The sequence below is a fragment of the Rhopalosiphum padi genome, chromosome 4, assembly GCF_020882245.1.
Source record: "Rhopalosiphum padi isolate XX-2018 chromosome 4, ASM2088224v1, whole genome shotgun sequence".
Lineage (NCBI taxonomy): Eukaryota > Metazoa > Arthropoda > Insecta > Hemiptera > Aphididae > Rhopalosiphum > Rhopalosiphum padi.
The window spans coordinates 42321012-42335829 of NC_083600.1; the positions used below are offsets into that span (position 1 = coordinate 42321012).

The window sequence follows — 14818 nt, forward strand, 5'->3', positions numbered from 1 at the left end:
AACACGTCCGATACAAATATTAATCGATTGATAATATATTCGATACTGAATAATCACAAGTGCACATTACTTCGCCAATCATCACTACTATTAACGAATCCTTCTGTTCAGTTTGATTCATGTTGCTTACGATGTTAATCAACGTCTGTATCAAGTAAGTCTGTTGTTGGCGACGAACAGTAGGAACTCCAAACACCATAGACACTAAAAAAAAAAACACACATATAAATTTAAAACATAAACCTTGATTAGGGTTTTTGGTTGTTTTGAATTATTGGCAACCTCACTCATTAATTTGAAACAGAAATGTATAGTTAATAAAATAGCCGATGAATAATGTAATCGATTAGGTTGTTTACCATTTAAAGGGGAAACGACAGTAAAAATATATTATGTACATAAATTAATCTTATTTTCTTTTTTATGTCCTAAACTAACCTACATTGGAGGTGATTTAATTGATTCGAGTTCGCAGAGTAGGTATGGCGGGCAAAAAAGATTTTTTTTCGATATTGCAGGTTTAAATATTAAACTTAATAAGTTTCATTCTTTACAAAAATAAAAAAAATTGATATATACATTCGTTTTATTTGTTGGATACTCTGTTATTTTACGCTCGAAAAATATAATATGTATACATTCATACAGTTCATTGCATAAAACATCGATACTATCGTGACATGTTTGTTTACGAATAAAGTGCTTATGTAAACAAATATATGGCTTAATATTTATATTACAATATATTGGTTTTACGAAAAAAGACGTAAGAATTATATGTTTTAAGTTTTTAACTACTGCTACAATTTCAAAGTTATAACTATTACCAAGTTATGTATACCAATTATAAATAATTGGCGTTGTAATTTTAACGATGAAAATTCAAAATAAAAAGTATTAAACGTGTATTGTTGACTATTGCTAACGAAATTGTGTGATATTATTTATCTTTTACAATTAACAACTACTAACATAGTTTAGATGGCAATATCGTTAATGAAGAAATTAATAATAACAAAAAATTATATGTAAGTAGGTATTATAACTGCAGTACCTATATAAATATGCAACTACAACATTGCTAAGGTGTTTTATAAAATTCCTTATTTCGTACTGTGGTCTGTGATGGCCTTCATTCTTGACCTATATCTTATTTATTTTCACTAACGTAGGTATACCCTTTGTAACTAATATTGTTTATCTGTACTGTACACCGTTCGCATTGGTCCCCCGTGTAAAATTAAACGAGTAAATAACCTGCATTTCTGCCTCCGGAATGTAATATCAACGGCCTCAAATAATTCTCGTGGGACCGCAGATGGGGTAAGAATGTGTACACGTCGAAATGTGCCATCGGCGACCTGACCATTTCCACGGACTTGTTGTAAGCAATCATTAAGGATTCTATATCTTCGGAAACGGAAACGTTCAATGACTTGACGATCGTTTTGAGTACCGAGCTGAAATGCTTGATTAGTTCTTGAACGTCTTTGTCTTTCAGTTCGTACAATCTGGTCAAGTGATCTACACGCATTTCCATTTCCGCCATCTTATACGTCACCGAACTGTGGTCGTATAAATCTCTGGTATCTGTAAAATTGTATACACAGAACGATTAAATCAATGACGCAGTTGAATAAAAAAAAAAAACAAAAAACATAAACTATATATTATTTTAATATAGTTATAGTGTGTAAGTGCTCAAAATATATTCTAAACCGTTACCTATCTCCATGGCTCGCACCTTAACGCAATTATGTATATAGGTATATTTTGTGATTTTAATTTATATATCATACCGTAAACCGTAAACGTATCACGACGAGGAGCCAAATTCAAATTTATGATTCTATAGATTTGTGTATTTTATTGATGAGCATACAATATATTATGAATATACAATGTTATAATTTTAAATATTTAAAGATTTAATTTCCATTGCATCGAAATATTTAAAATAATATAACTCATTGCTTCAGAAACATAGCAATTAAAACTCATTATATAATATATGTAATTTACTGTTCTTGTTTTAATCTAAAAACTGTCATACCTTAATTTAATAGAAATCGTTCGTTTATTTTTTCTTTGATTTAATTTACGATCTCGTTGGAAAAATAATTATGTGTATTAAGTACGTGATACCTGATTAATAATTTCGTTTGTGTTTTAAAAAAGAAGGAATTTAGGTAAACACTATATTACAGTTGCTGTCTGGTGTTTTTCGTCATTGAGTAAGTCACGGTGACGTGTATGTGTTAAATTTCAAGTCTACGATAAACCATTGTTTACATTTTTGATTGAAGATCGTTCGTCTATAAATAACTATATTTTATGATAAACTAATTAAATTAGTATTCTAATAATTTAATTTACTATTAGTAATACAGTTTAATTAGTAGGTACACTCTTGCCGAAAACGTTTGAATATAATATTTATTATTTATTATATTTTTTGCAATTTTTGACGTAACGTTAAGTAGAATGCTGTAAATAGGTTTGTAGTATAAATATGCAATAATATAAAATTAATCTAAATATTTTGAAAATTGTTATTTATAAGAAAACTGAAATCGTTGACCGTTGTACTTCGTTTAAATTTATAATTTCGTCTAAATTTGATCTTAAAATGTCTATACTATATAGAGAAAATTGTGGTTATATACTTTTTAATTATATGGTTCAAATCATGAAGATTAGAGATCTAATCTTCATGGTTCAAATAAAAAATACGGGGAACCTTATAATACAATTCAAGCTTTTTAATATAGAAAAAAAGTCGTTATTAATATTTTTGGAAAATATTAAAAATGTAAAATGTCCATAAATAACTAAAAAAAAGAGTTTTCAAATCAATTTCAAATATCTATAGCACGGCTATTCATTTTTTTGTTTTCCTGAGAATTTTTAACTTTGTCATTCAAAAAGTATACTAATTAAATGTATTTTTCTACCAGTGACGATATTGAAAATGAAAATCAAAGAACATTTTTTTTTATAATGATATAATTGGCGATAGCTCTCTTAACACTGCAGAAAAATCGTTATCCAAAAACATTTTTGAAAATATTAATGAGAAAAAAAATGTTGACGGTGGCAAACATGGTTTGATACTCTGTGTACAAATGTACATAATATATTAAACTTTATGTATATTAAGTTTAAGCCAAAACACACTTCAAATTTATTTTGTACTTTCCGGGTAAACTGATAAAAAAGTATGATTATTTTGTATTGTAACTTGTTATAAGACTTACTATAAAGATAGAATATTAATGAATATGTTATTTTACTCGAGAGGCTCTTCTAAAAGCGTCGATCAAGTTGGAATTAATATTATATACTACTTATGTCCTATATACTGCAGCAGTATTAAAATTTATACTTGAAGGGATTTTGCACTTAATTTTTATTATGACGTCAAACGGAAGATACTTTGAAATTTGGTTCATCACGAAAAATATGTAGGTAAAAATAATGTATTACACATATTACAAATATTTTCAAAAAAAACATACCGTCGTAAAAGAGTAAATATGATATTATTTTTCTCATTCGTGACAATTTCATATAAATCATATTTTTGTCAGCATAAATTAATTTAAAATTAATTTATTTCCATGAATAAAATACACAGATTTCCAGGAGCTTGCTCCCGAATTCGCATGAATCCTTAAACCCCTAAAAACTAAAAAATCCTGCAATCATGTTTATTTTTCAATTAACCGAAACCAGAATAAATCATTCTAGTTAAACCGATTTTTTTATTATTTTACAAAATATTTAATTTGTTAATATATAATTATGTATTTACTTTTGTCATTAGTCATTAGTTATTTAAAACTAATCTTACAATCAATTGATATTAAGCATTGAATATTTCTCGTCAATATCTCATTTTAACGTTGATGCATTATGCATCGTTTAATTCAGTTTAATTCAGTAATATCATATATTATCATATGTTGACCATCGGTAATAATTTATGGAATACCCATTATAGTCAAAAACATTTGGCACATCCATAATGTTCAAATTACGTTTTTCCCGAATTATACTTAACACCCTCATAAACCCATATTAATCCGAATAATAACGTATTTATGAGCATCCAATCATTAGTTTAAATTTCTTATTGTGATGATTAAACATCCAGCACCAGGAACCCGAGATACAAATAAATAATTAATGTGAAAAGCTCTGCATATAATCTCTAAATACAGCCCAACTTTACATAATATTTTAAAATTCAGAATTATTTTATTATATTGATTTAGTTTGAGAATTCTGAAGCGTTCAAATTCAGTTTACCCGATGAGCAAACAATGAGCACTAATCATATTATTTTCGCATAATAATAGAAACAAATCCGATTGAATATTACTTTTATATATACATTAGTATTGCCGAAAATATGTTTTATTATTTCGAATAAACAACTGTGCCAAACAACAACTACTTAACAACTACTCTATGTTTGTATGCGATCATAAGCGCGTTATTTATTTAACCATTATACACAGATAAGATATACCGTATAATATAATTATATCAAATTATCAGTGTTATTTTATTTCTTATTAATTTGGACTATCAGTACTTCAGTAGATCGACTGTTGACATTGAGTCTAATCAATGTTTATAACGCCTTTTTATCCAAACCCAACCTATTTATATTTAAAAATCGTAATGTATATTGATAGGTATAATAGAAACTTACTTTAACTTAAAAAAGGATGTTAGCGTTCTGTTTATGTAATCAGAACTGACCTCGAATTTTTAGCTTGATTATTTGAGACAAATTATCAAACTCAAAGTTAAGACCATTTTATATGTTTGTACATTGACATTTTCATAATATTCTCGTAATATTTTACTTACTCATATCGTATATAAAGATTTAAATATCGAAAAAAATCCAACGTTCGAGTACAGATAATTATCTTGAATTTAAGATTGTTAACTTTTATACTAAAACTAAAAACACAAGGTTGGTTCTGTTGAATGCAAATTTTCCATTCCATGTGGGTTAGGGAGAGAATACAGTTAAAAAATAATAGTTCACATAAAAATATTAGTACGCTTACATCTCCTTGAAAATCATTTGTCTACAGAATATTTCTAATTAAAGTATTTTTTAAGGAGAAATTAGCTAGAAGTTTTTTTTTAATTGCAATTATTTAAATTTTAGACAAGCCGAATAGAGCACATGGCACGTTTTATAACGAGTGCATATAAACTACAACTGTAATAAACTAATGAAAACTATTGGTTCGTGTTCTAAATGTATTCATTTAAATGTGTAATATTGAATCAGTATTTTAGTTTAATAATGTATTATAACATTTTAATTAGCTATATTATAAACAGCGAAATGTAATAATTTCCATTGATTTTGCTTAATTTTATAGTGTAATTAGTGTTTGTAATTACAACCAAAAAATTGACTAGGATAATGAAAATGTGGGTGTTTATGTTGATCAGATTAGTGACTAATGTTCATACAATATTGGATTAATATTGTCTAAGAAATAATATTGTTTATTTTGTTAATTATAAGTATTGCTAATACTTTTAAAAAACGAATTTAAGAAATAAAATCGAAAAATCATGAATAATTGTTTGTAGAGTACATTATTTCATACATAATGTATTATTACTATTCAGTAACAGTATATTTTGTCTTACATATACGTATCTATAACCGATTATACTTACATATGTATAAAAAAAATCATGATGAATAGTTTGCAGTTTTCTGATGGAGAAATCATATTTTCAGCATTAAATTGAATAAAAATAAAATAACGATTTGCAATTATTAAGTCTTTCAAGAATTATTGAATAGCTTTGCATATTATAATGGAACGAACAAACACATTTTAAAATTTAAAATTCATATTATTATCTTTGTCCTTTTTATTTTTTGAAAAAATATTTATTTCAATAAATATAACTTTTATTGTGTATATACATTAATAATATGTTATATGCATTACAGTGATTATTGTTACGGACTTATTTCCCCATATTATATTTATACGAAAATGTAGAGCATTTAGTGTGATAGTACTATGATATATTTGTTATACTTGTCTCATTAACTTATTAACAAACATTATTTAAATCTTACAATGAAATGTTTCACAAATAGATAATAATATTATACTAAATAGTAAATAGTCAATACTCAATAAGCATTATGTCGACTAAAATTAAATGTTTTAAATTAGTACGACAAAAGTTAAACGATTATTGGCTACGATAATAATAAACAAAAAAATCATAACATTAATTTTATTTGAAACAATTTGTCATTTAAAATTCAAATCTCAAAGTATAATATAAAAATACATTTACTTAATTTAAGATTTAAACCATTGATCAATTTTTCCATCGTTTACAATGAAACTGAATTCTTGTATAATATATATATATATATATATGCATAAATATACTGACATTATTAAAACACTATAATATAATATTCTTAAATAAGAAATAAGAAAATGTTTATTTCGTTCTAAATTCTGAATAATGTTTAGTTTAAAAAGTTAAAAACCTAGCGTTCCTAAGCTATATTAAGAATCCTAAGCTCAATCTTTTAAAAAATATAGTTGGACACAAACGTTTTTATGAGTTTATAAAAGATAGTGTACACATAAAATAATATATGGCTTGATAAATTATATACCTACTTTATTCTTGTAATAAACGAGAGTAATAAAAAATGTCTCTGCACTAAGAATTGCTTTTTATGAAATATGTTCCGTCATTGTTTACAAATTGTACTAAGACAACAACAACAATTACGACGGCGATAAACTCCCAGTCGTTTAGCGCAGATATCGTACAATATGCGATATGTCTTTGCGCATATTTTCCAGCTATATTCATCCGAATCTAGGTCTATGAACTATACTGCACCTGCACTGCAATTTAATAATAATTATACGGAGAGTATAATACTATTAATAGTGATAATATTATTATACTACTTTCGAGACTTAACTATTTAAGAATAGCGCACGATTGTTCCTAAATGCTGGAAGTATTTTACTTAAAGGCTAATTAAATGCCTCGAGCAATAATGCGGTGCGTATCGTTTAAAACAATAATTGAAACGTTTATTTAACCAACCGTGCACTATAATTGGATAACGTATAAGAATATTATTATTAATGAAAATGCAGTGCGATTTATACTATCGCGGCTTAATTGAATAATTATAGTAGACGCAGTGGCTTTAAATATTTTTCTCTGGATTTCAAATAACTATTTTTATTTTATTTATATCCATATACATTTTAAACCCTATAAGCTATGTACAATTGTAGTAAACTGCACGTGTCATAAGGCAACTCACGGGGTGAGCAGTCCGCTATTTTTATATTAATACAGTTGTTTATATATATATATACATCAATTAAACGGCAAAAACGTAGTTTTATAACGCGTATACAACTGGCGGTGTTAGAATTATGTATAAATTCTAATGTGGAAAAACACGCTCATAAAGTTACCACTTTCACCACTCACCACCTGTAATTCATGATGTAATTGTGAAGGAAAGAGTACGAAATTTTGAGAACAAATAAAAACTATTACTGCGATATTACGTATATGGTAAATTGTTATACACGAGTACCTACCTATATGAATATATTGTATTAGATTTTGTTGAATAAGTTGGCGATTTTTATACGTAAATTGTATGAATGTTCCTTTGTTCATCGCACGTTCGGTTCAAGAGAGGTGTCGACATTTTCGGATATGTTTAGGTTCAGTTTACGATTCGTCTGTAGCTTTAGCCTTTTAGTATCTTAAATTACGAGACATCGGTATTTGTACATTATATTTGTGCATAACACCCAACAATATTAAATTCCACCAGAAAACTTGTAACGTTTATATATTTTATTATAAAATGTATGTGTTTTATACAACATATTCTGTAGGATATAACACTAAATTTTTAGGATTTGTGCAATATATATTATACATTTTATATTATTAAAAACCTGTGATGTTGAATGTCAAATGACAAAGTTTCTGGAGTTTGATATATTTTTTTTACGTGTTATAAAAATAATAATATAAAAATGTATTAAATATTTTCAATCCCAAATATTCGAAACATTTTGTATGATATTAAGAATAAAAATGTAATCAATATAATGGCATATTATATGTGTAAGCTCTATATACAAACGGTTTATGAAACATACAATACATCACTGTACGAAAACAACGATAACGTTAAAATATTTTCATAATAATTCATTTTTTAACCATTTTATTTAAATTATTTAATAATATTCAATAGTGTATATATTATAATATAATATATATTTATATTATACCTAAGCCATATTAAATTAATTAAATTAATTTTACGAATCCACTTAAGGTTTTTATTTATTATTCTTAAGAATATCTGCGTAGGTATATACATATAATAGGTGTACCGAGCTAAAAACTTGAAAGCCCTAAATTATTAGTTTTAACTTTATAAGAAAACTTTTTTCTGTGAAAAGCACGGTTGAAAGTTTTAATCAGACCTGTATGACACATATAGATTATATATACGAATTAAAAAACATTTGATGAGAGGTATATTCATCAACTTAATTTTTTTTTTTAATGAAATGATGATTTACGAAGATTATCATACTTTTATTGGTTGCTTTTATTATAAATTTCACGAAAAACCTTGACTCGTTGACGAACTTAAATTTTTTTAAAGGGTCACCTACAACCACGAGACGCGTTATCGTAAGTTTGCGGAGCGATATGGATTTATTTATCAACAATAGATACCTTATCGAACTGGGACTCGATATATTAATAATATTATAATTTATAAGCCATAACAGTCATTAGAAAGCAAAATAAAGAAATTATAAATAACAATACATTTATAGAACGGCGGAGTTTTTAAGTCATATTTCGTGACACAGAAGTTTTAATTTTTTATAAATAATAATAATGCCACCTTGTGAGAAAATGGGTAACCGTCCGCACCAAATGGATAGTATTAAAAAAGTTATAATACAACAATAATACCATCAGTAAAATACAAGGTATAATGAAAAGTTTATTTAACTGGCAGTTAAATATGATAAAAAAAAAATGTTACATTCTGAGAAGCAGAATGGAAAAAGCTACTCTAAACATTTTTTTTTTCATTTAAACATAAATGTTCACCGTCTACTCCGAAACTAGACTAAATTCACTATAAAATGGAACTGATTATTTTTATCTTGACGTTTTAATCTATACTTTAAACTTTTAAGTTAAAAGTGCATATAACACAAAAATTGGGACCAAATCCAGACAATGGAAACAATACCATCAAATTCTTTAGCAAATCAAAATACTTAAGCCAAATATACCTACTTTATAAATAAAACTATTATTAATATGTATATTATACAAAAATTCCATTCTTATTGTTGTATAAATGTATATTTTTTTATTTAAAAGTTTTAACTGTGTAAGGTCAGCATTTTAATATCCCTAATAATTAAAAAAAAGTGTATGCATACCACCAATGTATGGTTAATGGTCTAGTTGTCAGCCGAAATTTCATTTTCGCGTGACCATCAAAAATAAATTATATAAAAATGTGAATTTTAAGTATTTATAACAAAATGTATGTATTATTTTTAATTTCAGTTGTCGTTGTAGACAATGAAGCCATTAAAATGTTGTAAAATATATTTTTTTACATGTTATTTGAAACAGAAATTAAGCTGAAAATTTTAAGTAGCACTATTTAGTACCCAATACCTACTATAAATATTGGAAATTTATCGTAAGTTGTACTCGAGAAAGGTCATATTTGTTCCTTCATAGTTTTCGAGAAAAAATTATCAATACATATAATCGATTGTAGTTTTTTAAGTAAACTAAACACGACCATCTTAACCCGTTTTCGGATAAATCAAGCTCCACTTAATAATATTGTTTTTAGAATACAATATTAATTTATAAAGTAAATAAAAAAATTCTCCATCTACTGTATTTATCTCTAACAGTTTTTTAAATAATTTAAAAAAATAAAATAAAATTATACATGTGTGTATCATACGTATAATATGTATAATGTATAAATATATATATATATATACATACGCGAATATGGTAGGTAGGCACCTACTTTAATAATAACAGTAGTAATGAATAAAAAATATAAATGACGTTGCTATATTGTATTTCTTTAAAATATTTGAATATCATATTTTGCAGTTGTCAAACGTTCTGAAACTGTTAAGTAAATAGTTATATTATGAACAATAATATTATGTTGCGTACGTACAAAAAAAAAAAAAAAAATTAAGCGCACATTAAAAAAAAGTGTTAATCAATGGGGATTGTATATTATTATGTCGAATAAATAATGCTCACGGATATTTAATTTACATTTTATTATTACGTATATTATATATTATATTACTACATAAAACTGCGAAACGTATATAATTTATATATATATATATATGGATATATTATTAAATTATATGCGTCAACCGTCGTCTCTACCCTGTACCCGTTATATTTTTATCCTTGACGAAAATAAAATAAAAATAATATCCATTTTAATCAATCTAGATTAAAAACTTTTATGGTTTTTTTTTGTTTTTGTTTTGCTAAAACAATACTAACAAAACTGTGATTTATAATTAATTATCAATCAAGGCATTAATAATGAATGTAACTATAATAAAAAGTACATAGTGTTATACCTACTAATAAATTATAAATACCACAGGGTCTTGCATTAGCACGACTTGGTGAATTTAGAGTGAAGGACTTGGCACTATAAATATTTTTTTTCAAATCGAATTTGTATTGGATTGTACGAAATGTATTTTAAATTTATTATATCCCGTTTAAATACACAAGTTTGAAGTTATTCTAAAGCCTCTAAAGTCAAAGTTATACACTAATAAGCAGTTATATAACTTTATAAGTAATAACTATAATAACTAATATTATGTAGCATAACCGACCTGCATTTGAGGCTTTGACTTTATTATAGATACTATATTAAAAGACCTAAGGGTAAATTGGGAATAATCCAGGATTATACAGGATGATTCAACAAGTAAGCTTTATTGTTTCCTTCAACGATGAATTTATTAAATTTTTTAAATATATCTAAGGATCACACTTTTTTAATGCAATTTAAATTATATAAACTTCTTTTTTTTATAAAATTAGTACCTTATTTTACTTGAAAATTACTAAGGTGATTTTTTAAAAAATGTTTACTACGTATGAAAATCGAAATTCAAACAAATACTTTCTAATATTTTTAATCTGCAACAGTCAAATACATATAATAGTTTTAGAATATAAACGCGCGAGCTGTGATAATTTTAAAATTATTATACTACTTATTTTATTTTATTGTAATTTTATCATTTGTAACGATTGTCTAAGTATAATTTATAGTAATAAATTATATTGTGTTTATAATTTAAGTGAAATCATAATTAGAGATTAAGTTTAAATTATTTAATAATTCAGAAACTAATCGATACAATTTGTATTTAGAAACGTTAATCTTATCAAAAATAATCTGATTAACAATTAGGTATTCACAGTAAAATGGGGGACTACTGATTCTAATTTGACAAGAGATGTTTGTATTGGCCACAAAATATTTCTTAAATGTTAAAAAGTTCCAAAGTATTTAACAATTTGATCTGAAATTATACTTAACAATTCAAAAGTTACAATTTCAAAAAAAATAAATATATCATAAAGGATACAAAAGAATGGGTACGCCTAGGGAATTTTTCTGTACTCTTCTTCCAGCTAAATGTATTTGTAGCCATATAGGACTACAACCTGATACCAATATTTTGGATCTATAGTAGTGCCAATTGCCAAATAACATTTGCAGTGTACTTATATACAAGTACAATTAAAAAAATTATCATTTTAATACAATTTGCACTATTTTGTTATTACATTTATTGCTTGTAACAATCAATTTTATTTCACCGTAATAAATCATCTGTAAATGTATCATTTTTTTTAATAGTTTAATTTAAGGATAAGAATTGTAATTATGATTTATACAACTAACATAACATTTGATTAAATTTTCAAACTTATAACTCTATACTCTACATTTCAAATAATAAAATGTCTAAAAGACCAAATAAATTTCAATATCACATATTGAGATAAAACATTTTCAAAGCTTGACAATGATGTTAATCATCGAATCGAAGTATAACACTGGCATAAAAAAATCAAAATATTTTCAGAATGATTCCAATAACTTTTATATAGTATATATAATTCAAATTCCTCTACAAATAAAAATGTACTTATAAAGTTGCGAATAAACTATATAAAAATACAATTATTCAAGACCGATGAAGATGTTCCTATACGTTTTATAATATTATAATATAAATACTATTAATGAACTACAAAAGGACTATAAAAGGAACAAAAATATAAAATCTTTTGAAAAAAACGAATTAAAATAAAAAAAACCTTAAAAAATACATCAAACAAATAAATTATAATATTTAATAATATAATTTATAATTTTAGCATAAATTTAACAAAAAAAAAAAAAAAAAATTAATAACATAATTATATACTTAATGAACAAAAAAATACTTGGCAGTTTGTTACTATTATGAAATTATACAATTTGAGAAAATGAAAGTATTCAAATCATATAGTGAAAGTTTTTTTGTTATACACGCAGAATGAACAAATGATTAAAAAGCTCTCATTGGTTGAGTCTAAAAACAAAGGAATTTGACAATTTTAATCATATCTCATTTTTAAAACGCGCCTTTTATAATAAAATTGTTGTAATGTTTTTTTTTTGTATTTTGATTTATGGATGTTTAAGTTCACTGTAGTTTTTTTCCTGTATTATATAAAATAATAAAGTTTATTTTAAATGAAATTAATTAGCTTCAGATCAGTAGCAAAAATAATCAATTTCAGCCAAATCTTTAATTTTATAAACCAAGATCAAAATGAAAAAAAAACTTTTTGTATTACTCGGTTCCCAAAGTTATATTTAAAAAAAATGTTTCGTAAAAGTAATTTTTTATGATATTATGTAATGTTTATGATAAGGAACAACTAACCAATATTATTAAGAGAAAGAAACGTTTAATTAAAGTGGTAGTTTTCTCGTCATAATAACCGAAGATATATTATTCCCGAATATTTCATCGCACGTAATTTGTCGATACATATTTTACATTTTTAGGCGTTATTTGTTTTTTTTTTTTTTTTTTTAATAATGTGTATACACTGTACAGCGTAATGTCTTAAGTGGGTATATTTTATTTTCATCTCAACTGTCCCTTGTAGTTGAAACAACTATATTTCAAGTCTAACTTGTTTTCGACAACAACAAAGACAGCTATACTTTCATTATTATTCTTTGCGGTTACTATATATATTATATTCATTATTCAACGTACCTGCCATCTGCCACCTGGTATTTATTTTGTAATTCAATATAATATAATATAAGTACGACCCTAATTCTGCTCAGATGTATTTCAATTCAATATTCTTGCTAATCCATTAGAAATCGTGTTTCCAAAACATTTGTCTTCCGCGTTTATTTCCAGCATAATAGTATATAGTGTCTAGAATTCTAGATAATTCACGTGGTGTATACTGTATAGGTACGCGACTTGATTTTTTCCAAACACTGATGCGGCCCGGTCGATAAACGATTTGTTATATCCCGCAAAAGTCCTCGGAGACCAATAACATTCTACGTACTACGTTTCAAATGTATTATTACTATGCTCTTATTCCTTTCCCATAATCTATAGCATATACATTCACCTCGTGCTATGGGACATATTGTAATAGAGTGGTATACGTGTCGTCGGTAATTTGTAACATAAACATTTTCATTGAGTTTATTAGCTGTAGACAGTAGACGTTACGAGTCGCATCTATCTCGAACCTCTAAATGTTATCGCTAACCAGAGCGCATTTCATTTTTGGTGCGTCTCATTTCGTATCGACGAGGACTAAAACTAGTCAATATAAACGTCGCGAAACGATATCGGAACTGTATTATTAATCTATGTATATATATATTAAACTGGACCTAAATACCTTACCCTACTAATTTATTGCCAGATCTGTCATGAACTTCATCGTGGTCGTCTTTAAAAATATATACCAATTGTATGTTAAATATATATATATATATACGTAGGTACGATATGTTTTCTATGATATTTAAAAAACTGCCGAAATACCGACCAGACCTCAGTAGACCCGCAACGTGTAGTTATGTCTTAATGATAATTCTGACCTATAAAAGGGATAATATATACAGATATATATATACATATTACATATATATTTACATATATATATATATGAGTATAGAGAGAATAATAGATATAATATACGAAACTTTTGTTCTACCCTACCGTCCCTACCCCATGTAATTGGCCACTATTCGTATTAGTGAAAATCATTATATTATTGAAGAACATATTAAATTTAAAATTGAATTTGACAAAAGACATTAAATGTAATATAATAATTGTAGCTTTTATTTATTTTTATTTTTAATTATACCAAGCAAAATAAACTATTTAATAAAATCAAATTTATTCTATTGATTCAACAATGATTAATGATGACAGTTTTTCAAGCAGATAAAACGCTTCAGTCTTTAACATTGACTATAACCATGGATAGCAAATTGTGATAAAGTTGACACTCTGGAGGTCAAAAGTAGAAACTTTAATAAAATTAGTTGCATAATCTGTTTTAATTATTGAGGAAAACT

At 25.7% G+C, this 14818-nt stretch overlaps 1 protein-coding gene across 5 annotated transcripts in view; it reads right to left on the bottom strand.

Moving 5' to 3' along the window:
* LOC132930812 (alpha-1,3-mannosyl-glycoprotein 4-beta-N-acetylglucosaminyltransferase B) overlaps positions 1 to 14818 on the bottom strand; it is a 48179-nt gene that overhangs the window by 2475 nt on the left and 30886 nt on the right. For all 5 annotated transcript variants that reach the window (XM_060996882.1, XM_060996884.1, XM_060996883.1 and 2 more), the window contains 2 exons: positions 1258 to 1590; positions 71 to 204 (listed from right to left, as the gene is read on the bottom strand). In XM_060996882.1, the coding sequence (XP_060852865.1) occupies positions 71 to 204; positions 1258 to 1590 (467 nt within the window). The remainder of the gene's footprint in view (positions 1 to 70; positions 205 to 1257; positions 1591 to 14818) is intronic.